The sequence below is a fragment of the Nymphaea colorata genome, chromosome 4 (assembly GCF_008831285.2).
Source record: "Nymphaea colorata isolate Beijing-Zhang1983 chromosome 4, ASM883128v2, whole genome shotgun sequence".
Taxonomy (NCBI): domain Eukaryota; kingdom Viridiplantae; phylum Streptophyta; class Magnoliopsida; order Nymphaeales; family Nymphaeaceae; genus Nymphaea; species Nymphaea colorata.
The window spans coordinates 25,070,188-25,097,344 of NC_045141.1; the positions used below are offsets into that span (position 1 = coordinate 25,070,188).

Genomic DNA, 27,157 nt, shown 5'->3' on the forward strand with positions numbered 1-27,157 from the left:
CGGGCTTTGAGATCGTGAAATTACTCATGCTTTAAGTCTAATTCACAAAATAACCAAAACGCCAATTGTTAAGCTTTTCCTTGAGGGCCAGGTTTTTTCATATTCATCCATAAAAGGGCCTCAAGTTTCCTTATGGTCTGGGCTCCAACTTTGAAAGGGGTTGGGCATGAGCTAAAACCCTTTCAAAAATTCATATTTTATTATAAATTGTAAAAAAATTAATCTAATGATATAGAAATTTTAAAAAATCATATTTCAGTCATGTTAAAATTTGAAAATTATAATTTAACTTTTGTAACAAAAAAAATTCGTTATTTAGCGATCTCCCTAAATTTACTCAGTTTTAAAAAGGGACAACGGCTGCGTCTTTTTCTTTGTAAATGCGACACAAATAATAACATTTTGACTTCAAGATAGTTATAATATGACGACTTGACGAATTTTATAATGAACATAATGTCACGTCTTCACTTAATGTCTTCGGTTGGCAACTAACCACATGGAAAGAAATGTAAAAAAAAAATCGCTTGTATCTAGTGACATTTTTCTTAAATATCATTTTCATGCAAGCTTAAAGAAAGTGCTTTCCATGTTATGCAACTTATGGGATGGGAAGGTATGTCCCACCTTTTTACTATAGAGGTATTTTGGTAAGTTATTGTGATAGATTTCATATATTGTCATTTTTTAATATTTATAAGTCACTAAATTAACTTTTAAGCAATTTCTATTTGTAAATAAAGTAGATTTAGTGAGCTTCTTCCCAAGGGGAACCGGTGCATAAGCTGAAGTGTTTAATATAGGGATGAGCAACGAGTCGAGCATGTTAAAGCTCAGCTTGTTGTGAACGAGTTCAAGCCGACTCATTTGTTTAACGAGTCGAGTTCGAGTTCATGAGTCGATTTGTTCAAATAATCGAGTTGAGTTTGAGTTCAACACGTAACTGCTGAGTCGAACTCGAGCCTTAACTCAAGTCGATATATTCAAATGAGTTTACGAGTTTGTCGAGTCTTAATTGAGTCAAGCTCGAGCTCGACACGTAACGATGAATATCAATTATATTCGAACGAGTTCGTCGAGCTCAAACTCAACACGTAACGATGAATATCAGTTCTATTCAAACGAGTTTGTCGAGCTTTAATTGAGTCGAGTTCGAGCTCAACACATAACTGTCGAGTCGAGCTGCTTCTGTCGAGATATTCTCGAGCTCAACAAAGTCGAGCTCCATGTTTCATTAGTCGAGCCAAGATGAAGCTAATTTCAAAGACTTTAACCCAAACATCAAAGCGAAGCAGTTGTAGACTCTGAAAACTTTAAAATTTTTGCAGTGATTGGCAGGAAGACTCTTGGAAGTTCAATGAGGCCAGACGATTGGCACGAAGAGAGTGGTCTCTAATTAGATTAACTTGGAGGATAAATGGATAGAACCCTGGTTCCTTATCATTGATTGAGTTATGTGAAATCACGCGGAGCCATACGTGGGCAGCTGCCTGAATAGTCCCTCGGTCTCCTTATTCAATTCATGCATTATTAGTGTCTCTCAATTATTTGCTTAATCCCATTGTATCTAAAATTTTTGTTAAATTAGTTATTAGGAGGAAAAAGATTTCTGGCTCCACCATTAATTCTACATCCAGCAGTAAGCAGGTTGGCAAGAATAAGCTAACAAAAAATGAGCAACTCTTGACACCAAGCGATAGCGGCTGAGGCACGTACGGGCTTGCCCACTCCAGCTCACATCAATTTTTTTATTCTTATGTCAATACATTATATTTTGTTTTTGAGAACGAAATGGTGGTGTGGAAGACGCATTTCAAAAACATGTCTTAGAAAGCACAACAGATTTTTAATCAACACCTTTTTTTTTTAATAGGCTGTTTACAATATGCTTAAAAATGTGTTTTTAGAGGGTGAGTGTTTCATTTCACTAACCCTACCACAGCCCAACTCTGTGCCCATTATATCTAGAGTTTTATAGAACTTGTTTCGACATAGTACTGGGATGTGACATGAGTCACCTTAAGATTTAAACTGGAGTCCTTAAGAGGTGAACAGTCTTACCGGTTCAAAGGAAGAGCGCACTAGAATGTGGCAGCATCAAAATTTAAAACTGAGTCCCTAAGAAGTGAACCGCCTTGCCGCCTAGTATGCTTCAACTCCTTAGGGTACCCAATAGTATCTTTTACAACTAAAGACCTTTTTTTATTTTAAATATAGATCGACCAATAGCAGCTACTTGAAAGCACAATGGACTTCCAAATTCAAAATTACTAGGAGGACGGTTGGAGGAATGAAAGTTTCGGCTATCAGTAGGATGGTGGGACAAATTACTTTTCTTGCTCACCAGAAAATTAAATATTGTGGCTGTTGTTGGTGGACGTCCATGCGTGTGATTGAAACCATAATATGCTAATTTGATGGCAAAAGCTTGAGCTCAAGTTTTCACATTCATAAAATGGGTTGATGAGATAAAATAAATATCATCAATCAATCTGAATAGTTTTGTTATATTAAATTACATGAGTATCTTTAACTACATTCAATAATTTCTAGCACTTTATATAAGTGAGTTCCAATTGTATCTAACTCAAGTGGATATTATTTATTAATGCTATTTTTTAACGCACCATTAAGGAAGATGGGCATATTTTCATGTGTTAAATTTTTTTTTTAAATAACACCCAAATTGGTTTTGTGTTGTAAGTACATATTGGTGAAAGTACAACAATATCTAATGCTGTAAACGCCGGGTTTCAACTCGCATCGGAAACGTAAACCATGCACCGCATTGGTACGTCTTTTTTTGAATAAAATACAACTGAAATCCGTGTCGGCAATACTGTCTATTTGTCAAGTGCATTCAGGGAGAGTTGCCATCGAAACAGGTGAAATAATAGTTATAAACATTAAGCGCCAGCCAATGCTTCATCTACTACTATAAAAAAAAATTATTATCATTTGCCTTATCTTATTTTTTTAAAATTAGTACATCCCTTTACTCAATATCTTGTCGATATAAAAGAAAAGCGACGCACATTTTCATGCAGAAAAATACCAATAGTGACATTGTTCTCATGGCAGTGGCCCATTAGGCCCCAACCAAGCTAATTAGCTCTTAGAACTATCTTTTCCTGAAGAATACACCATTATAGAACAAATATATTGTCCGAGTGATTTGTGTGATAGTTTAGAATGCACCATATTTAAAGTTATTTTTTGTCAAAATACAAATTTCCATTCATTTTTTGATAAAGTACTTCTACATATGATATTTTAAAAAGAAATTGAATTATCTACCGGCTACCAGATGTTGCTGGATGTTTTTTTTAAGAGATTCATCACTTAAAATCCTTGAAAAACCATTGCCAATGCACATATTGCAATGGTTTTTAGGGTCACATTTTCTAAACCTAGGTAGAAAAATCCGGTATATATATATATAGCGGTAGGTACGGACATGTTATTGAACTCCGGAGCTTGAACTTAAAACTCTTAAAACATGCAACATCTTTAATTGATGGGTGGAGATTTTGTTGGCTTAGGTCTGAATGTCCTAACTGCACCTAACTAGTTGGGCATGATGAATGCTTTTTAATATTTTAAGAAAGCAATCCATCATAGAGTATAACCGTGCATTCATTCATCCCGCAATCTCACCGCACGATCTTGTGAGCCCCATGCTTTCCAATTTTACATGATATATGCAACCATCCCTATGATCTGTAATAGATTTGACAGAAAAGCTGACGCCTATCGTGGACCGACAGCATGCATCTGATTAGTCTATTAGTTAACATTTTAATCCACTGATTTGCATTATTGCTTCTCACCTTCTATATATTTGAGACGGATCTTCCTGTCCCCATAAGTCTCGGTCTAAACAACTGGATGCAACCCAATTCATTTCATGCATCAAAGTCACGAATCCTTCTCTTTTACAATAGAAACATGAAGATTTTTTCAGGTAAATTAAAGTTTGCAATCTACGCATTTTCCATTTAGAAAAACACACGTATTGGTCGTATTGATGGTATGAAGATCAGCTTTTTGTGATTACTTTGAGTGAAACAAATAGCACAAAAGAGTCTTCGACGTGGCTTGCTAGTTCACTGTCACGAATACGACCTCTCACCCTACAAATATTCGGATCCCAAAAATATCGAGAGAAACTTGGCACAATCATTACGAAAGATATAATTATCAATTCCAAAGTTCCAAATTCGATGATCGGACGGCTTGTCTCCTACACAAGAACTTGTCCTTAGATTTTTTATTCTTTAGTTTTTTTCTTCTTTTAGGCTACACAGTCATAGGCTGCCCCTATGGAACTCAGATTTATATAGCGTGGTGTGCTACAAACTCAATAATCCCTAGATATCCCTGTTGTTACATAACATCTTTGGAAAATTATATTTTAATTCATGAAACTATAGTTCAGCCTTCTTAATAAAAATTCCGAACTCTAACCATGCTCAATCTCATGACCACAAATTATTCAGCATGTTAAAAAATAATAGTAAATCCAAATAATATTTGACAACTGCACAAATAAAATGAAAGAAAGGATGGGTGTTCGGGCTTGAACATGGCTCAAAGATGTTCCACGCCCTCACATGTGATTAGAGAGCAACTTTTTTTCTCTCCTTCTGCTACAAACTCAATAAACCCTTAGATGTCTTGTTCCTATATAACATTTTTGGAAATTATATTTTGATTCTCTTTAAAATTTTAACAACCCTCTTAATAAAAATTCCGAACTCTAACCATGCTCAATCTCACGATCGCAAATTATTCAGCGCGTTAAAAAATAATAGTAAATCCAAAGAACATTTGACAACTGCACAAATAAAATGAAAGAAAGGATGGGTGTTCGGGCTTGAACATGGCTCATTAAAAAGCAACTTTTTTTTCTCGTTCTACTTTGTGTCCGTCTACGGAGTTTTGCCCTTTTGATCATAAAAGATATTTCCGTTATATATATATATATATATATATATATATATATATATATATATATATATATATATATATATATATATATATATATATAGAGAGAGAGAGAGAGAGAGAGAGAGAGAGAAAGAGAGAGAGAGAGGGGCTAAGTCTCCTAAGCGAGGGAGAATTGTGGACCTTCCATGGGAGCCCGTGCAGGGTTTAGCCGGCCCATGTAGTTGTCCAGACATAATCGGCCGTGCACATCTGGACCTGTCCCATGCGATCAATCAAGCCCAAACGACACGTCGGTCCACTGGGCCGGCGGTCGGGAAAAAACTTGCTAAGATAAGGCCAAACCTTTTTGACCTTTTCAGTAGGGTAAAGGATAAAAATATATCTAATACTGGTTTGCTTCCAATTTGCAAGTGGGTCCATCCTCAAAAGTCCCATACGAGGCCCCGTCATTGGGGGGATCAAACACCTTTCATACAATCACACTAAATCTATGTCCCTTCGATCCCAATCTGCTTTATTTTGAACAAGCGGAAATTAAGCCAAAACCACTATCTCTACAAAATGAACTACAACATTAAATAGACCAGGGGCATTGTCAAGACCAACTTTGGCTCGAAGTTCTAACCCAGAGGAGAAATAAAGGGAAAGATCTGTTGTCATTCGATCGGCCGCATACCCCATTCGTGATATTTATTATTTGACATGGAAAGACAGAAAATGGCATTTTAGTACAGTGCAAACTTGTGCGAATAGGGCGTTGGTGGGTCACCGAGTTCCTTAATGTGGAAGCACTACCAACGGCCGAATGATTGCTACTAGTAAATTTGGACCCCTAAACGGTTCTTTGTCATACGAGAAGAAACAAAGGGGGGAAAAAGGAAAGACTAATTTTGTGGAGTAGAAATTTCAGAATGGCTAACTGGTGCCGAGCAATTCAGTATGTCTGCAATTAAGCAAAATCAATTTAGTCAATTTCAAATGCCCGATAGACTAAATCAACCACCTAGTTGACACTCAAAAATCGGGAAGAAAAACCAAGATTTTGAATTTGGAAAAGGTTTGGACAGCTATCTCTTCAACAGCAGTAATAGCACGAAGTTATTCCTTTCAATAACAGACTTTCTGGCCCGTTACATAGCAAGAAAGGACTTTCGGGACAACTTGTCTCATGCACCTGCTTCCAAAAACTTCAAGAAAACAGGCGACCTCCTTTTTAAGAGAATCTGGCTTCACAGAGGGAAGAATCTCCCGGGGAAATTTTGTTGCCCGTGTTAGACTCGAGGACAGGGCAGGTGAAATTTCATCTATACACTACACTCCGAAACATTTTAAAGGTGTCCAAGCATCTCTTCAATCCACTTTATTTCAGGAAAAAAGGAAAAACAAGGGAAGGCAACCGCATGAAGACAAACCAACCCTTGGACGGAAGCTTGATTAGTATTATTTAAGAGAAAATAAATTTAATCGCCTGGAAGCGTTTCCGGATTGGCTACATATCACCAATTCTCACTCACCGGTTGGTGTACCTCCCCTAGACAACTTTGTCTGCCACATAAACTGTATCCAACCATGACCTTAACAACCCCAAATAGTAAGTTCGATTTTTATAGAGATGCTTTATATATTTTACGTTGGAATAAAATCAAATATACTAAGTACACTAATGAAGCTGGTTAAGCGTTATGCAATAAGTCACCAGTCCTCACCATCGAACAGGCATTAGCTATTCCATATGCATTCCTTCAAGTCAGGTAGAGAACTGAGATTTAGGACCAATCTAATGAAGACAAATAGGTTAGCGTTCAATCATCAGAAAAGCAAAAAAGACAATCACACATCATCCTTGAACATGGTTGTTGACATGTTTCACAAATCCTGATTCTCTATACGTTAAAAAAATTTCACTTGCCTACCCAGCTAGCTTCCAAGCATTACAATTGGAGTAAGGCTTGGTGGATCATAAAAAAGACGGGCATTAATTACATATGCAACTTCACCGTCTATTGCTTTTTTACCAGTGAAAATCTCAATAAGATTATGCAAACAGAAACCCAACCACTGTATCAAAATGTTGTCCTTCATCCTGCTTACGGCTACACAAGTCACGCCGATTCCACCTATTATATGGTTACATTATGATTTATGTTCTTTAATTCATCAGAGTGGTCCTCCAATTACTCTGCCTTTTAGATAAGATAATTCAGTTGCATTACGTAAGGTGTATGTCCTGGGATGGCGGGTACATCCGAGGGGTGGTACAGCAAATCCAAACGAAGGTTTAGGTCTGGGTTTCCCTTCAACTTTGTTTAGGTAAAGGTATATCGAAATATAGCTTCACAAGGAAAAACTTGTCTGCACCGGCAAGCTGTTAAAAAATTTCAATAAATACAACAAGATAAAGCATACTACAAATTCCTTAGTTTTAGTATGTAAGTTACCGTACCTAAGGGTCATCATCATGAGGAGTCATAGAAGTTAGTGACAACGAAAGAACCACAATTGGTTCTCCTTCATGATGGAACTCATCAAGAACAGAAATAACAGGCGACTTGAATAAATGCATGTTACCCGTCAGGTCAACCCGCTTCAGTTTCCCTGAAAAGCAAAAAGTTTCCAAGATAATCAGCAAAATATTATATTTTGACATTGCTATGTCAAATAACTCTACCAACCTCCTTTAATTGGACTGTTGGTAGGAAATAGCAGGCAAGGACGTCCTCAAATATAGCTAGCAGACACTCGTTTGGAAAATAGTACTCAAAGGTAACCAACCACTCAAAGATCTATCAAACGACATGAAAATTGAATCAAGCCCCCTATACCATTTATATATCAAACTATTTCTCCCTCTCCCTTGTGAATAAATTAAGGGTTACTCAACATTATAAATTGGTGAAAAAAATCCGACTTGAGACATTATCTAGGATTCTGCTTGATGAAGGATATCAGAGGATATACTCAACCTAAAGTTCGTTGGTCATACATAGAAGCATCTGGAGAAAAATCCTACTAGAAGCATTACCAGGAGCTACCAAGTCAGTTGCAAATGTACTTACTTCCTCAAAGTATGGTGAAGAAAATAATACCTTTTGAAGCTTTTAGGGCAGCATGTATGATAGATACAGATTCTATAGGCATAAAATTGTATCCAGCATCAACCTCCACAAGTCCAGGGGAATGTACAAGGAGTTTGGAGAGAAACAATGCAGTGCTTAGTCTACCACGGTTTTTACTGCCCCAAACAAAAGAAAAAAAAAAAGACTGAAGAATGATACCTCATTATGCATCACAGATGACAAATCACAACAGACTTTACTTTAACTACTTCTAGTTAATATTGATACTGAAACCAAATAGCAAAGATGCCAACTATCTAGCATAGCAGACCTTATGTTCAGATACTCTAGCGCCAAACCACTTGGCAATGCTTTCTCCAGGTCGTCAAAACCAGATGGTCCTAATCCAGTAGCTTCAATATTAAGCCTTTGAACACGACATTTTGATAGAAAGGTTGACAAGGGAACAGCCATAGATCTGGGAATGGAAACATGTAACCATGAGTACAAAGGTTTCATCTCTCCAAGAAAGTAATACATGAAATAGCTTCCAGAACTTACCGTCCAAGACTATTATGGGCTATTGACAAGGATCTAAATGGCTTTCCGAGCGTTGATAAACCATCTAAAATTCCAACCACTCCAACACCTGAAATTCCACAATTTTCCATGTTCATATCATCCACGGAAAACTCAGGATGCTCTGTGAAGTACGACACCAAAGCCCTGTACCATGTTGGAGAGAACATTTACTAGAAGCTGCAGGAAGATTTGCAAAGAATCAACACTTAGAATAAGAAGTACCAGACACCATCATCCTCAAGTGGATTGTCGCTTATGTCTAAACGTTTTAAGTTTGGCATATACATAAAGGTAGACTTGAGATCCTCTGCATCCTCCCTGCCAAGACCATTTCCCCTGAAAAAAGTCATGCAGCAACATCATAGCAAACAAGGTTCATAGCTCGGGGACATAAAGAATTAGATCACAACCGGGACAAAAAGGTTTATAGCAAACACAGCTCATCAAGTCAGGTTTAAACAAGGTTGACTGGGCCAGGACATAAAAAATTGCAATTGGAATTGGGGATGCAAGCAGTTGGATAAATTTGATAGTCATTTTTTAGGGTTCAAGCTGTTCCGAGATTAGCCAACTCAAGGTCAAGCCTCCACAAGCAAGAAGAATTGGCTTTGAGGTCTGCCTAATCTAATCAAGATGGCTTCCTAATGAGCCAAATAAGTGACCAGCTGGATGCCACTCTAGTTCAGTTTTTTATGTTCTTGTAGGACATTTTTCCTGGAAACATGAAAGAAGTATGACACATCTTGACTGATGGATGACACAGATATAAAATAATAGATGACCAAGGCCTAGTTAATAAATTGGTTTTCAGGTCTGGCCTAGTCTCATCAGGCCCCCTCCACCTTAGTTCAGAGTTTTATGTTCTCACAGAACTTTTCATTTTTTGCACTGGAAGCATGGAAGATGTGTCTCCTTTACAGATGGATGACAGTTATAAAATAGTGGACCTTGAATCGAGCATTCAAATGCAAGTGTCTTGATGCACCACAACCATACATCCCCAAGGTAGAAGCATGTCTACAAACAGAAGCTAAGACATAAAGCTGTGAAAGAATGTGTGCACTTTGCACAGAGCAACATTGCATATTGAAATTCAATTAAAAATCATGCCGCATTCTATAACTATCAATCAGTTGGAATCACAAGTATGTCTTTTCCTACTCTACCAGGTTGTAGCTTCTAAACCGTGCACAATTCCTTCAATTCCAACTGTTTTAAGAATGAATTGTTCGACCTCATCGCCAATTCCAAAAGCAATCCTTAGCTTTGGTGAACTAGACTAGAAGAAACTGAACCCAGAAACCTCTGATATACTAAGACATTGATATTTTAAACTGAGATACAAAGTGCCAATTTGTTTGACATTGAATTATAGTTGTCAAATAGATGCCGATGCCCCAACAAAGATGTCGGAGAAAATAAATTTTTCATACCTTAAATTTAGAACCTGCAGCAATCTTAAACAGTTATTTGAATTGGAACAGACTGAAGCAGAACCTGCAGCAGCATGCGGAGCAAGCCAACCAGAAATCTGCAATGCAAATGTCACAAGATCATTTATCTAAAAATTTCTGCTCTACAAGAAAAGGATGGAAAACATGAAGTATCCTCACTCTGTTATCAGACAGCTCTAGAGCAGAAATATTGGATGATGAACTGATCAGAGTATCAAGAATCATTCTTGCAAAAGTTGGTTCCAAGCCACTATGAGACACATCAAGTGAACAAAATGACCTACGAACACAAGGTTCACAGATTCAAACCAATGATTGAACAAAAAAATGCAATTACAACAATCCAAATACTCAGTAAAAACCCTGAGACCACCTTCACGATGACAAGGCTGACATACAACCTAATAAGATAAACCGATGCCAACCATCCGGCCTACATGTTTGCTTGGGCTTGCCCCCAAGTCAACAAACCCTAACTACGAAATACATCAGCTGAAATCCTACATATCTAGTTGAGCTGTTTAAATCTGATGGCAGAATGCACCATAGATGCATGTTTGCAATAAAATGGGGAACCAATATGTAAGACGCAAAGAAGGCAGTACAGCCGGATTATTTTTTACAAGAATGTAATGACTAAAGAGTTGGAAAACTCAAGAAGTGAATTATCAAAATCAACTCAAAAGAAAAATTTTGTTAACATCAAAATACAGAACTTAGAAGTACCTTCTAGATGCAAGGAAGGATAAAAATCCGGTTGGAGAGTGACACACTTGGTCAAATAAAATGCCGGATGATTTGATTGATAAGCACATGATACTATGTGCCGACTCAGTATATAAAGAACCGCAAATATCACTCAGCACATCCATTGACAACTTGCAGTGTAAGAACTCAAGAGATATCAACGTCTCCTTGTTCTGGTTCAAAATTTTGCAAATTCCATCAACCTGCGATATACAACATGGAGTAAGTTTATGACAGGCAGATTTTAATGTGAATTGTGAACGGTAACAGAGAGACAGCAACAACAGTTTTGTTAACGAAAGAGAGTAGCTCATACTTGACTTTTTGATTTAATTCCTCGAAAAACAAGTTGATGTAGCTTGCTATTTCTAAGCAAAACCTGTCATGTAAAAGCGAATGGTAAGGAAAGCAACTAAACTGCAATTACAAAAATCATATAGTGAACCTTTTTTTGTGTGTGTGGGGACGACGGAGAGAGTTTATGATGCTGCAGTTTATCTGAACAATGGAAATTCCAACATACAACGAAAGTGTGATTATTTCCACAAAAATCTGGACCCATTCGGATATGGTACAAATCTGGGTCTATAATAAACCTTGTTTTTAACCTAAAGTATGGTGCTTGATAAACCTGGATTACCCAAAAACTAGATTATAATGGGTCTGGATGACACTCCTCAACCCAACAAACTGGATATAGGGTTGAAAGGGCTCTCAGGTCCCAGCTTTTCCAAAACCTGGCTGCAACTAGGTTGTGACTGAATCCAGGTTTTACTAATCCCAGTTGCGTTACTAATTGAACAACCCACGGACTGGGTGGCAGATAGAAAATCTGGTTAAGAATGAAAACCAGGTTTAAAACATGGTTTTTGCCTGTCATCCAAACAGAAACTAAGAACAAATTGTGCTAGGTTTGCAATAATATTTATGATAGAAGCTTTTTTAGAAAATGATATTTTCCCAGGGGAACTTCAAAGTTCAAATAAAAAATTGAAAACATGCATAATGAGGATGTTTTATAGCATAATTCTCGAACCTCAGCAGAAGTCATAATCTTTTAACCATATAAAAGAGAATGTATGCTTATAATAGAAAATGAAAAATCATTACTTGCAACTTGTAATATTATCGTCTATCATGATATATTTGTAACATTTTAAAAAAGGTGATATGTTACTTGTGTCTTCTGCCACCTTTTAAATGTCAATGATATCAGGATATTTTCCAAATATTTGAGAAATTAATGATGATGTTATTTTACACATTAACAGAATAATCATTCAGTTATTCCCTTTATACCACTCAGAAATATGCTTACACAGGTTTCAGGAGCACAAAAAACATTCTGAAGCTTCAAATACCTGAATATTAGAAAAGAAAACAAAAAGAAAGTTTAGCATTCACAGGAATGGCATCACCCATAAAGAGCCATTTGATATTCATATAACTATAAAGCTACAAACACAGCCATGACTGCCTGTATAGGACAAGATAGATTCTCTTATGCACTTTTAGCCAAAAGTATAGCTAAACAATTTTCTATTCAACAACAAATTCATATTCTAGTGCTACCATATACGCCATGAACACATACTCTGCTATCTACCAAGAAGCAACTACCACTGAAATAACTAGCTTCCAGGCTATGCAAAATGGGTGAATCTACTCGAATTAAATGCCTAAATAACACCTATCTAGAATTTGATCATGCATGTCCAAAAAAAAAAGATTCAAATTTATGCAAGTCTCTTGGACCATCTCCTGATACAGCATATTCATATCAGAAATATTTACTCTTAACCACATATTTTATCGACTATTAATTGTTAATTAACAATTATGACTTTGACACACTCTCATAAAAAAAACATTATATTTCCACGTCCAGAGCACCTTGCATAATGCAGATTGGGTGCACGATTCTCTCTCTCTCTCTCACACACACACGGAGATCAAGAGAGAGCACGGAGGTAGAAACCCATGAATCTAAAAAGCGAGCACTCCCTTTTTTGTAAGAATCTACCCATGAAACATTCAATTTAACCATGACAGCCTGTTTGATTAGCTTAGACATCCAGAAAAAACCACACAGTAGAACTAAGAAACCTGGATTTTACATTTTGGGTGTTCAAACAAAAAAAGAATAGAAAAAAGAAACAGTCCTTTCCCAAAAATCCAGCAAAAAATAAAAAGCAACACTTAAATAGGTTTTAAAAACAGGAAAAGAATCCAGTTTCAGAAAACCTAAAAGCAGAGGTGCCCTCTCTTTCTCTGCCTTGATCCACCAGCAAGACATTAGCAAGCTGACATTTCTCTCTACAATGTATGGCAACAGAAGTACGCTCGCCTTAAAATGGCTTTGACTTAACTTACCGACCCACTCGTTTGACTTTAAGATCAAATACAAACCAGGTTTTACCAACATAATTTATGGTGGCACCACACCATAGAGTTACCTCAGCATTTCCATTGAGAGTGACACTAAGGCAGCTCATCCCTAGAGCAACAAGCTGCAACCCAAATGCATGAGGGCTCTAAATTAAAAGCCTTCAGCTAGAACTGCTTCATAAGATGTTTGTTCGACCGCAGCATGGCAGAATCTACAAGTACCCTTTTTCTCAGGTTCAAGAAATAATACCTAGCATAGCATCCAAATTGTTGGCAATGATAAGATAACGTTGAATAGTCATACGCTGAATGATCTTGTCCTTTTCTGCATCCAATATGCTCCAAGATAGCATCTAGAACGAATGAGAGAACTCTTAGAGGAAGGAGGAAACGTGACCTAAAAGGAAGACATGAAACACCCTAAAAAGAACATGTTGATTGTTTCTAAGATCCAAAGATCATAGACAAAACATAGTGCAAAGCATCAGCAGAATTAAACAAACATACAATCAACTCTATTAAAACAAGAATGCACAAAAAGGTGCAGAGAATAAAGCAAGCTACATAGTCCCAAAATTGCTTTCAAACACTTCATAATTCATATCATAATGAAGACTATTTCCATGCACAAGGAATATTAATTCTGAATCAAAACACAAAAAAGTGCATAATTATACAGTAAGTGAATGGAAAAACTGGTTGAAGAGCCATTATCAATAGAACTTATCCCGTGACAAATCGTCTAGGATCTCTAGATTAGCACTTGTAAAATGAATAGAGAAAGTCAATCAGCACCATAAGATTAAAATTACTCACTTACCAAAATTGGGCTCATATGAAGAAAAAAGCCAATTAATTTTGAACCATCTATAGAGTATAAAAATTTGGATATTTTTGGATGAAGAGTAATTAACTCCTTCTGGATAGGCTTTAACTGAACGGATAGGAAAGTCTGGGGAGTCAATATATCTAATTCACCCAACATGATAGCACCCAATTTGAGAAAATCCAAGGCCGAAGTAACAAGTCCATTTAGAACAATGAAACACAAACAGAAAAAGTTGCAAGTCATATTATGATAAAACTTCAATTAAAAATTTAAAATGTTTGCGATAGAGAGCAACACATGACTTCGATGACATGATCAGCTGTGGATATTGACATCCATCATCTTCAAAGGGGAATTGAAGATAAAGCTCTTGGCTTGACATATTTTGTTTTGTTCACCACCACTCCATAATATTGGGTTGTACAAGAAACAAAATAGCACATGATGGAGCTCGAGAATAAATGCCTATCTCTTTTGTTTTGGTACACAAGTATAGGGTAAGGCAAGAAAATTAGGAAAAAGAACAAAAGAAATCAGTCTTAGAAGTTTATAAATAGATGGTTAAATGCAGTCCTCGGAGAATAACTATGAGTTTTTTATTTTTGAAGAGTAGCATTGCTCCTATTTATTTCTGGATTTTTTACTTTTGAAGAGTAAGCCTTGCTTCTATTTCTTTCTGGTTCTAGTGCCATTAGTTCTAGAAATCGAGGCTGAGGATTCAACGAATTATGAACTTATATGAAAAAAAAAAAATCATTTTATGAATCTGTGCTCATTGATTGATATCAAGCCCAGAAAAATCATACTGAAACTATCCTTGTTGACCAATGAGAACTTCCTTGGACAAATACAAACAGTCTAACATACATAGACTATTGGACCTTTTGAGTAAAAGTCAAGAAGAACCTATGAAAATTAAGCATTTTGCATAGCAGATGTAAAACAGAGCTCAACATCTGGTACTATACAAGGACCAAGTTGTGAAAGGTCAAGGTTCCAGTAAACAACAGTTTAGATGGTAAAAATCAGGACCAAGCTAACTTTCAAACTGACCATTTGAAGAAGGATAAAAAGGATTCCTACCCAGATGCATATACAGATTCTAAAACATTAGCCAACATTGTTTTATTCACTCCCAAGTGCTTATATCTTCATACAGCAACCCATCAAAAGACTCAAGAGAATGTATTAGACTCTTAGCTTGTACAGTCCATTTGATCAACAGTATTTTTTTCGTTTTGATATCTTCCAAAAGCATTTCAATATTAGGATAAATGTTCCTTTGAGAAGATCGTGACAAATACACCATCATGTACCATTTCTTCTATCAGTTTCGAGATACAATAAAAGAATCACAATTTAGAGAAATCATTGTCCATTCTACTATTGTTTACTTATTCATCCTTTCCAATAATGCATAGTCATTTGTCCTTTCCACCCATCTCCAATTGATTTAAAATCAATGAGAGTCATTAAGATTTATTCTTAGAGGTAGGTGCTGTAGAAATTAATGCATTGACTTTTTTTAACTTCCTCAAAACTAAGGAATCAAGTTGTGGAGTAGAAGAAAAGCTCATATTTGTAGTTGTCTCAATGTCTGTTCTTTGAGTTTATTGTAGAAATAGAGACTCACTGGATAGAAGTATCTGGTACATTATGTGTGTGCATTCACCATCACCTTTCTGATACATTATCGTACGAATTCACAGTCCAAATTGCTTTTATGATATGATCATAGCATGAATAACCTTTCTGATACATTGTCATACACATTCCCAGTTCAGTTCGCTTTTAATAATATATCAATAGCATGAATTGTCTGAGTCAAGGATGCAATTTTTTGTTTTTTAATTTTGTAGCAAGGAAGTAAGCTACATGCATGAGCAAATGATGCGCCATTATCAACTCATGTCAGTTTCAAAAGAATCAAAGGACATGGAAGTTGAAAGTTGAAACATAAAGTGTGAATCATATAGAAAAATGAAAATGGATCGCAAGTGTAATAAGCCCAAGAAGACATATCCAAATTCATCCAACGGGAAAGGGGAAAATTACCCGATATTTTCACAGCACCAATGTTCCCTTGAAAAGTAGGAAGAACTGCCACAGCTGCAACTTCATCAATGCAACTGTCTTCCAATCAATGACATAAAGTAAGTGGACAGTTACAATTTTAAGTCATAGAAAATTCCCAAGTATATTAACAGAGAACAAGGTCGCCAATACAGGAAATTTTCGTACTTCTGTAAGTGAGTTTCCCAATACACATATTGCCAATCTTTACTATGTCTGTTGCAAACATATTTTGCTTCTCCATCTTCACTGGATGCAGTTATTTGCTTAATACCATGAGGCCACCGTGATTTGAATAGTGCCCTCCAAGTTTCATTGAAAATGTTTTTCCTGTGAGTTGAGATCTCTTCATGCAATAAAGGGACATCAGTTTGCTGTTGTCCCCCATAAGGTGTATTAAGTGATGAGATCTCCTTACTCCGATCATTGTTAGGATCATCAATTCTTGCACGTTTATGAGCAGATTTAGAACATTCATCCTCAACATCATGCCAGCCATTACATTCCAGTGACCTGATAAAAGATAGGTAAGCTTTCAGAATTACTTAATTGTTTAATCTAACCTTATAAGTATGATCTTATCAGTGATTTCAAAGGAAATTGATGGCACGTCAATCACTTTTTGGGTTTAAATGTGCCATTTTAATCATTAAAAAATAACAGCTCCTAGAACATTAAAATTTTAATAGCAAAAAAATCCATTTTTTTCATGAAAACAACTTGAATTAAACATGCTTTGAATTAAATTAATAACAGTAAACATGCGGTCTGGTTCTTGCCCCTGGTGTAAGCAGCGTGGAATATACACTTCTCTCTCTCTCTCTCTCTCTCTCTCTCCCCCTCTCTCTCTCCATGATCAGTTAAAACAAAAATGCTTATTGAAGAAAGGCCCACAATTGACTAAGAATGAGGCCATCCATAACTTAGGTCCTAAATCCTCATTAACACATAGAAATTCCATTATTACAAGTGCACATCCACATAAATGCATTCATGACATGGTAATGTAGAGTTGGTATATTTATAGGAGATTATCATAATGACCTATAACAGTGTTCTTATAACAAAGACGCTTATTGGAGAAAGGCCCACAAACTGACTAAAAATGAGGCTGTCAATATATTTGGTTCTAATTCCTAATTAGTACAGAGTAATCCTGTTATTGTAAGTACACCTATCCACATAAGTGCATCCATGGCCTGAAGAAAATGGAGTTCTGACACCAATACTTGGAAGACAATTCTTCAGTCAATTGCACCTCCGTGCATGCTTTAACATTAAATAGTGATAACTCCTAGTTCACTGTTCAAGACAAAAATAGTTCATAAGAACTTCAGAGTTTGTATACATACTGTCCAGTTGCATTCAAAACCTTATGCAACTTTTCTAAAGCAAGTGGCGGCAGGTGAATCACTAAGAAGTCAAATAAGTCGGGTGGAAGCTCAAACACGTTTGTGCAGTCATAATCACCTGAATGAAGGAAAAATATTTACGTGAATGACAATGACATACCGTATACTCGGACAATAAAAAACAAGAAAAAAGAGGAAGAGACTATTAATAGAACAAAGTATTGGCTCACAGCAACTACTAGAAAATTGAAATAAAAGGGTCAAAACTTACCATTGATAATGTTCAATGTTACGATCTTTGTACATAGTAACAACAATGACTCGCTTTTTCTCATGCCTAAAAAAAGACATTTATAAGATAAGATTCATTGAGACACAGCTGATACATAGAAGAGGATGAAACTGAAGAGGAACAAGATCATCGCAGGCCTGCAGAAAACCTTCAGACTAAATCATTAACTAAACGACTCTGAAGACACACACGGATGAAATAATTTTACTTAGATACACTAAATAACATGGTCTGTGATTGAGTTTGCAAGATATCTGCACACGTTTTTTTAGTAGCAGACTTGTGAATTATGGAAATAACTGCTATGTGTTCTCCAAATATAAGATAAAATAAGGATCAACAAAGAATTTTCTTCCCGAATATGTAAAACACTAGAATCTATGATATATATCAAATATTATGGTCCATATAGGTTAACAAGCGAAAACTCAGGGTGATAACATGAGTAACTTGCAAACTACGCCAAAATTACGACAGCCATCGCCTTTACGCCTTGGCTTTTCCTCGTCTTCTCCGACCGGACTCAGTAGCGTACCTGCCACCCGACTGGTGCTAGTCGCAGTTGAGCCATGAAGTTAATCTCCCTTTTCGCAATGAAACCCAACCATATTCGTCGTCATCATAACATATTGGTGATGACCAAAACAGGCATCCGTTATAATCTTCCTGCACGACCCCACTTGTGCTTCATCGGACACCAGCACATGGTCATCAGTAAGCAGCACATCCGACCAGCGATGACCATGATGACGCCGCTTTCAGTCTCTAGTCTCTACAATAGTCATCATGATGGCGACCAGTAACACTGCATGATTTGTGAGGGAAATCTTCTTTCGGCTCCAATCTCTAACCAGATGCTTCTCATACTACCAGAAACCGACCGTGTTTACGGTATAACCGAATCGGAAACTAGAGAATTCCGACCCACGATAACAGAATTTCATCGTAACCACGCTAGAGCCAATTAATCGATTGCTCAGCAATTCAAAAGATCCAGAACGAGGTATACCTGATTGAGATGCGATTGAATCGCGTCTTCCTTCCACCCTCCGAGCAATCTAGGGTTGGGCTCTTCTTGAAGCCTGCAAAGAAGCCATGGCGCAAACCCTAAGAATCGGTTCCCGCCTTCAACTGTGAAGAGTGAAACGGAGGGAACACTCTACGGCTTCCCTAGCGCGAAGACCGAAGGACGTGAGGATGAAACCGTTTCGATGGCGGCAAACTTTTCAATTGGGCCGTCGAACATATGACACACATCTTGGGGAAGGAAATTTTACAACAGAAAAAAAAAATTACAATGGTCCCCTTATTATGTGTTTATTTCCAAAATCTGCCTTACTGTGTGATATTTTCAAATTACTACTTTGGCACTCGACTGATTGCATGAAGCGGCTCAATCAATCTTATTTGTGGGGACATACATGATCGTCAGGGCCTCCATTTTAAAAACTTCAAAAATGTAAATTTAACAAAAAATAATAATTAAACGTATATACAAATTTTGAAAATTTTTATTGCAGTTCTTATTACAATTTTAAAATTAAAGTTTTACTAATCATTAATTTAAAATTTTAACATGGTGATGGATGTAAAGATGAACGAGTCCCCAAATATTTGTCACGTAATAGAATATAAAAGTTTAGTAAAAAATATTTCAAACGGTCAATGATAATCAAGTAACCTGCTCATACGTGAGACAATTGACAATTTTTTTAAAAGTACATCTCACCTGCAGGAACGGAGGTGCCCTTAAGAAAACTGTGTCCACCAACTTCATGATATCTAAGAAAGCGAACGATGGCAGACGCTTTTTCTACTTAAAAAAATGAAAATCTAATCCAAGCTTCCAGTCCGTCATGGTTGCAGTAGGCATTGTTAAAAAAAAAGATAAAATTTCAACTTTCAGAGCATTTCTAAATGTTATTTTTGTTATTATTTGAAAAACAGTTATATTTTGCACCGTTAAATTTGTAGGTTAAATCCTGGGTTATTACTAGTTTAAATTTAAAATTATGATGAAATTTTAAGATAAACTTAAGTTGAATTTAGATACTCTATATAATTTTTTTAAGTCATCGCAACATAGGTTTTTTCAATGAAACTGTTGATGGCCTGGTGTGGGCTTCCTCGGTCATCGCCGTGAAATTTGAGTCCAACTATATGTGCCAAAACCATCGGCCCTAATTCTAAAACCATGTTGAGCACTTACTTTTAGCACCAAAACTGGTTGTGCTAGACTTATATTTCTAACATGCTTTTAGAAACGGCGGCGATTGATCCAGGTATTGGTCACTGAAGCCCACCGAGGACCAGTCTTTTACAAGCAGTATTGAAGCAATATGAACAAAGAATGGAGCGACATCCATTAATTGATGAACTTTTAGGGGGAGCGTTTGTCAAACGCTGAAAAACCAAGGAAGTGAAAACCCTGACCCACTTCGCCTTATTAATAGAAAAATAAGGTTTGAAATCCAACTCCCAAGACATTCTATTTGTTTGGTCTCAGTCTGCCAGGAGATTGGAAAAGCGTAAACATCTGATTAACAATGGAATAACGAAATTTTGACGGTTAAATGACGTCCACTCAGTGGCCTAGTTTTAAGAGCAAGAATGTCGTTTCCTTGTTGATCTAAGAACGACACTGTTTTTGTTTTGTTATAAGAAACACAATATGATCATGAATATCATTTTTTAAAATTGATAACGAAACATTCCACATAATTACACCATGTGTGTGTTCTAATAATACAATGTTCTGGATGTCTTATTAAGAACAGACATGGAGCCAAAAAACTTGAATATGGCTCTATTTAGGCTCTTTAAATTAACGAAGCCTTTTACATTTTCTGAAACATAATTTCCACAAAATAAACAATTGGTGCAGTGGTTCATAATCTTTCCCTGCGTGGAGCTAGTTGCAAGTTCAAGCTCTTTCATCGCCACTGTCACTGTGATGTGAGTTCGGTCGATCCTAGTTATTTATAGAAAGTCCTGGTCACGATGGCAAGGCAGTTTTACGTCCAAATACTAATTTAGAAAGCCTCACATAGTGAAACGAGTGTGGAATTAAACACATCACAGTTAGACACGAAATTTGAAAGCCTGACATGGTGAAAGAAGTGTCGGTAATTAGAAAGTCTCAGCCTGCTGTCACTTGCTTTAAAAAAGTTGATTGATTTTTGAATGCAATTGTATACAGACTCTGAACTTCTTCTTACGAAATATTTTTATTTAGTGGAGGGATAAGATAGCCTGAACTAGGGTTCAGTATCGGCTTGAGGTTTGAACTTGAAAACACTAACTTAGGTCTACGGGTCAACCCAACGGAGCTCGGCTTAATATTTAATATTATTTTTATTTTAATAATATTATTATTTACGATACATTTTATATTAAAATAATTTTATTTATATTGTTTTTAAAATATATATTTTTTATTTTAATTGGGCGGATCAAGCCTAAGCTCAGGTTTCGCTTATAAATTGGTTCGATCCGATGCCGAGCCCCAACCGCGCGCGCATGTGTGCCCCGCCAAAAGCAGGGAAGGGGCGACAGAGAACGACGATACTGGTGGATGAACACCGACGACGACCTATAGTTCTTGCCTCCTTGGAGACGGGCCTCAAGAACATCGCAGAGAGGCAGGCCTCCTCCTCTACTGCTTCATCCCCTTCTCCTGCCTTGTCGCCGATCAAGAATCCATCGCACCTTCTCCCATCCCGTCGCGGATCAAGAATCCATTGCAGCTTCTCTCGTCCCCTCGCCGATCAAGAATCCATAGCAGCTTCTCCCGTCCCGTCGCTGATAAAAAATCCATCCCGTTTACCTTCCCCTTTCAAAGGGCTCTCCATCAACATCTTTTGGCATTCCCCTGGGAAGATCGCTGCAGAATCCCCCTAAAATACTGTAAGACATATCCCCCTCACTCTCACGTTCTCCCTCTCTATCTTTCCCTGTGCATGTAATTGTCTTCATCGCTGTCGTCGTCTTCGTCTTCTTCCCTCGAGAAATTGTTCGTTACTCAAGGTTTCAAACCCTTTGCGATCTGCTGTGGCTAAAATTCCTTCGAGCCATCGTCAGCTTCGCTGCCGTCCTCGTCTTTAAGAAATTCTTGGCTCCTTTGTGGTTATGGGTTTCTCAAACCCAAGGCAATACTGCTTCTCCTGAAATGCGTTCATATCACATTCACATCATCTTGCTGTATGAAGATTTTCAAACACTGGCCCCGTCATCTGCCTTGTCAATAATTTTGAGGAACGAAGAAGAGGACCTCTCTCCGCGCGTTTTTTTGAATTTCACTGCGGGTTCTCTCGCCCCTCACTCTCTTCCATTTCCGTCCCTCTCTTTATCTTCATCCGCGTCATTCAACCGCCGCATCGACGACACGCGCTCGCCGCTGCACGAGGTACTCCCCTCTCTCTCTCGCTCTCTTTCTTTCTCTCTCTCAATCTCGCTCAGCGCGACACCCTCGCTGGCGAGCGAAGGAACCCTCTGGGCGAGGGTTTCAGAAGCCCATCGCTCAAAGCGAGAGCAAGGGTTTCAGAAGCCCATCGTCATGGTTTTCCGAGCGAGGGTTTTCTGTTCCCGCTCAGAGTGAGGTTTCTAACCTTCGCTAAACGACCTTCCGCCAGTTTCAGACGGACCCAGCGCCCTCGGGCTCCACGGCTCTGTACGGCACCACCACCGTCTGTCTATGTCTTTGCTCTTTGCTGCTGCAGCTCTGTTTCCAGCGCTCCGCCTAATCGCTGCTAGTATGTATTCCTTCCTCTGACACACACACACACACACACACTGTCTCTCACAAAGTCTCATCTCACCCATCGCCCCTCTCTCTCACAGTGGCCCTCCACCGCTCTTACGGTTTGGGTTTTGGGATTGCTTCCAAAAGGTAAGACCAAAGAGATAGTCTACTTTCACTTCTATCTATTGCTGCATCTCAATTTGAAATGATCATATCGTGGTAATTTTTTTTCGTTGATCCGAAGGTTGCGAAACTGAATATTGCCGCTTATCCTCATACTAGTATTAGTACCAGTAACAGTAATAGCCGAAATTGTTTCTATTAAGTTTTTTGTATCTCTGTGTCATAATTCTTTTTGGGCTACCATGCCGTTCAAGGTGCATATGCGTTCTGCTCCTGCTCACTTCTACATTGGTATCCATGTCATGAAAATTGGTTGTTGATTTGGAAATGATGTGTGGTTGTGTGCTTGAGAACATATATGACAAAGAGTGATGCCTTGTTTGGGATTGAAGCATAAAATTCTGCTGATTTTGCAGGATAGAGAACATATATGATCTAGAGTGATGCCTTGATTGGAATTGAAGTACAAAATTTTTTCCCAGCTGCCACACGTGAATATGCTCCATTAGTGGATGCGGTATGGAAAGACCCTGCTCAGCTTGCAGTTACCTGTGTTTTGTTTTTCTTTTTTTCTTCTTTTTCTTCTTTTTTCAAGTGCATGATCTTGCTATCTGTGATTTTGAATGGTAACACTTCTGCTGCATGATGGAGAACATCTATGTATGTAAGACTGTATGCTAGATAGGTGTGATTAGGCACTTACCATTTGCATAGCCTAGAAGCTAGTTATTTCAGTGGTAGTTGCTTCTTGGTAGATAGCAGAATATGTGTTCATGATGTATGTGGTAATACTACAATATGAGTGAATGTGAGTCTGTTGTTGAATAGAAAATTGTTTAGCTATACTTGCAGTCTTGCACTAGGTAATTTTTTGGCTAAAAGCACAAGAGATTCTATCTTGTCCCAACCAGTTATGGTTGTGTTTGTAGCTTTCTAGTTATATCATTTGGCTATTTATGTGTGATTTCATTACTGTGAAAGCTAAACTTTCCTGTTGTTTTTTTTTCTAATATTTAGGTCTTTGATGCTTCAGAATGTTTTTCGTGCTCCTTGAACCTATGTAAGCATGTCTCTAAGTGGTATAAAGGGAATTAGTGAGTTGCAGAATATATCTTCCTTGTAAGAGCATTTTTTTACACACCATAATTGCAGAATTTTCTTTTGCTCTATGTTAATTGATTTCACCTCTATTTCATGCTGACTTCATGTTCCTCATGTTAGTTGCTCTATGAGAATTGTGGGCATCATATTTTCTGTGCAAATTGGCTTATTATTGATGTTTGATCATTACTGATGATTATAGCTGATGTTTGGTGAGTCATGCATTAGTTGCATCACTGATGACCAATCAGTGATGCATTTCCTACATCATTGAAACTCTGGTCATCAGTTATGCACTTCCCTTCATCATTGAAACACTAGCAGGATATGTAGTGGCATGCTTTGCGATGGAGCTACTCCATCACTTATAACATTTAGTGATGCATTGTTTGCATGAAGAAATGTTTGTTTTCTTGTAGTGACAATTTTAGATTCTATAGTTTATTTTAATTCTCGATGGCATGGATGTTTTCCTTGTTGAAGTATTTGTCTAATCATGTGCATTCAATGTTTATGCATAATGTTAAGTTTGCTTTCTGTTTTCTTATTTCAGAGTAATGTGCAAGCTAAAATTTAGGTTCAAAATTGTATGATGTGCTAACTAGTACAATTCTAGACGCTAATAAGTTATCACATGTCCTTGTAAATTCCTCCATAAGGAGGGAAATATACTCCAAGTCACAACACAAAACTTGGTAAATTCTGACAAAGGGGTAAATGCTCACAAGGGAGATAAACAAGAGAGGATGGTGCCGGAAACACTTAAAAAATTATTGTAAGAATACTTGAAAGTACTAAGAGGAATAGTCTTCAAAAGGGATCAATCCCCTATATATATATAAAACAGATCTTCCGTGCTAGCTATTGGAAGTTATCCAATGGCTCTAAATAGAGCTGTTGGAACCTTCAACAGCTAGTTGATTTTGATCGAAGACCAAAAAGAAAAGGAAAATATAGAAAACAATAGAAGTAGAGAATACAAAAAATATTTATACTAAAACTTCTATTCTAAGTACACTTACGGTATGTATACCAAAGTAAACACACACTCACAGAATAAATATAAAATTAAAATACACTTAGTATGTCTATTTTAACAGTCTTCAGCAGGTTATTTTACTGTGTTCTACATTTATTTACGTTTGTTTTGCTTATTTAAGTTGACAAGTTTCACTTTGCCCTTAAAAATATGATTTTTGAAAATAAGTTGTGCTTCCCTTGTCTTCTTTTACCAAATATTTGTGAAACCTTGGAAATCTTTTTGCATTATATTGTCTGCTTTTTAAAAGTTTTCACTTAAAAAATTATAAAATTTCAAAATTATGACAATTTTCATGATTGTTGAACCAAGTGTTTGAAACATTCAAACTTCTTTGGATTTTTTAAATCCTTGACATTGATGAACATTAACGAGATTTTTAAGTCATATATATGTCCAAACTTGGAAGGAAAATTCTCATCAGACTTAAATTTATAAAGATTTACATCAAACTTTTTTAAAAAAACGTTCTTGATTTTGTATGACATTAGTATATATGTGCAAACTTGTGATTTTTTTTTTATTGAAGTCAACTTTTTTAAAAACAATTCCTAACATGGCATGAAATTTTACCAAGCTCTTTAAGTAGCATCCAACAATGCATTTTTCTTTTGTTGCCAAATATTCCTAAAGCTTCCTAGCTTTTTATGTTTATTTTGTACCTTTCTTAAAGATTTCACCTAAAATATTGTAAGTCACAAATTTTTAAAATTTTCAAATAAATGAACGTTTTTTTCTCTAATTTTCTTGACTTTTGAACAAAAAGTTCATGCATTTCAAACTTTTTGGAACTTTTTTTAAATCATTGTAATTCATAAGCATTCCTGAAGTTTTGAAGTTATATATGTTTGCTAATTTGTGAGAAAATTATCATCAAACTTTTTTTCAAGATTTTTTTCAATATTTTATGAACATTTCAAACTAGCATGCACTTTTCCTTTTTTTGCCAAATGTTTGTCAATGTTTCCTAGTTCTTTTCAAAACTTATTATGTGCTATTTCTACCAAAATATGTTAAAAGTATCATAAATTTTTTCAATTTTTGATTTTTTTGTCAACATTTATTTTTCTAAAATTTTGATGATTTCAACTAAGAGTTGAAAATATTTAAATTTTTTTTGAGCTTTTTAAAACTTTTGCACTCATTAACAATTTTGTAAAAGGCATATCGGTTAGGTCGACCTTTACTTGTATTGTAATATATCGTAAAATAATTGTTAATTAAAAAGTCAGAAAAGATCATGAAAAATAGAAAGAATTAAAAATCTAACAAAATTATGATTAGTGTGTTTTTTTTAATATAAAAAAGTTATCCCTTACACAATTAACATTTATGATTCACCATTCTTAGTAACAAAACATTAGTAAAATAAAGTTTAAAAGTTTTTTACGCCATATGAAAAACATAGAAATTGTTTACCATCAAATGAGAGTTGAATTAAGTAGCTTCATGACTATTGTCAACCAATATGATAATAATCCTCTTCTTCATCTTCATACTCATAAATTCAAATTGACATTTGAGACATAAATTCCAAGTGAGACAAAAATTCCAAATTCAAATTCATTGTCTGAAGTGGATTAGATTGGACCACTGATCTCGATCCGAGAGCCAAAATTCAAATCCAACTTTTTACATCAGATCAGATTGGACCTTTGATCTAGACCCAAGATCCAAAATTAAAATCTAACATCTAAACTAGAGCATATTGGACCTCTTATTGAAATTCAATGTCTAAAGCGAATCAGTTTAAGCCTCTAACCCAAATCATTGATCCCAAACCAAAATCTGCTGCCTAACACAAAATAGATCAGACCACTGATTCAAATCGGGTATTTCAATCTGACTTCAACACTTTCTCTTGGTCACATCACACCTTTTTATCAAAATTCCCATCCGACATCTATGGCATTGCTATGATATTATTTCTCATCAAATAAATTTGCATATATGATTGTACATGGAAAGTTGAAATCTTTATCAATTGGACAAAGATTATTTTCAAGACTAATGTCCTTTCAAGTTGTTTATTGAGATGCTTGGGAGATCACTACATCATGCCGAAAAAGTGGATCATAGATCCTGATCCTACACTGAAATACAAATCCAAGCACAACATGTAAATATAAGATCATATTAGACTTGTGATCTATACTCGTTGCAAAATCCAAATCCAACAACTAAAGGTGGATAGGTAAGACCTCTGGTCCAGACCCAAGATATAAATCAGGTTAAGCGTCTTATTCAAATAATTGATTTCAAAACAAAATCCAACACTTAAGCAGGACAGATCAGACCTCTGTCCCGAACCCATGATCTGAATTTCAACACCTATACCGGATCAGATGAGACCCTTGATCCAAATTCAACGTCTTAATTGAATCAGATTAAGCCGGATCAGATTAGACTTCTGATTCAAAGAGATTTTAA

At 36.5% G+C, this 27,157-nt stretch overlaps 1 protein-coding gene and 1 long non-coding RNA gene across 15 annotated transcripts in view; one reads left to right on the top strand and one right to left on the bottom strand.

Annotated features, from left to right (window-relative positions):
• Positions 1–7,316: 7,316 nt before the first annotated feature.
• On the bottom strand, positions 7,317–18,953 carry LOC116253424 (uncharacterized). 4 transcript variants are annotated; one of them, XM_031628229.2, is made up of 17 exons: positions 18,733–18,953; positions 17,703–17,768; positions 17,432–17,549; positions 16,498–16,592; positions 16,248–16,425; positions 16,062–16,135; positions 13,428–13,530; positions 12,108–12,150; positions 11,106–11,168; positions 10,769–10,992; positions 10,202–10,322; positions 10,022–10,119; positions 8,811–8,924; positions 8,568–8,732; positions 8,338–8,484; positions 8,037–8,182; positions 7,317–7,545 (listed from the first exon to the last, which is right to left on the bottom strand). In XM_031628229.2, the coding sequence occupies exons 2-17, from the start codon at positions 17,764–17,766 to the stop codon at positions 7,394–7,396; spliced, it is 1,905 nt and encodes a 634-aa protein (XP_031484089.1). In that variant the 5' UTR covers positions 17,767–17,768; positions 18,733–18,953; the 3' UTR covers positions 7,317–7,393. The 4 variants fall into 4 exon arrangements, with proteins under 4 accessions (XP_031484089.1, XP_031484087.1, XP_049933617.1 ...); XM_031628227.2 differs by having other exon boundaries at positions 16,248–16,592; XM_050077660.1 differs by lacking the exon at positions 18,733–18,953 and adding an exon at positions 18,259–18,702 and having other exon boundaries at positions 16,248–16,592.
• A 2,283-nt stretch (positions 18,954–21,236) lies between these two features.
• The window catches only part of LOC116252721 (uncharacterized), a 31,474-nt gene continuing 25,553 nt past the window's right edge, over positions 21,237–27,157 (top strand). For 7 of the 11 annotated variants that reach the window (XR_004172286.2, XR_004172280.2, XR_007573191.1 and 4 more), the window contains exons 1-5: positions 21,237–22,128; positions 22,355–22,474; positions 22,563–22,611; positions 23,004–23,104; positions 23,605–23,706. This is a non-coding gene — a long non-coding RNA (uncharacterized LOC116252721). The remainder of the gene's footprint in view (positions 22,129–22,354; positions 22,475–22,562; positions 22,612–23,003; positions 23,105–23,604; positions 23,707–27,157) is intronic. The other 4 variants (XR_004172281.2, XR_004172284.2, XR_004172285.2 and 1 more) reach the window with 2 other exon arrangements.

Excerpts from the sequence above, each read along its gene's own strand:
- LOC116253424 (XM_031628227.2), bottom strand. The coding sequence starts at position 17,766 with ATGAGAAAAAGCGAGTCATTGTTGTTACTATGTACAAAGATCGTAACA. Across the intron at positions 17,550-17,702 it reads AACATTGAACATTATCAATG|GTGATTATGACTGCACAAAC; the intron begins GTAAGTTTTGAC and ends TCCTTCATTCAG. Across the intron at positions 13,531-16,061 it reads TGGTGCTGTGAAAATATCGG|ATGCTATCTTGGAGCATATT; the intron begins GTAATTTTCCCC and ends CATTCGTTCTAG.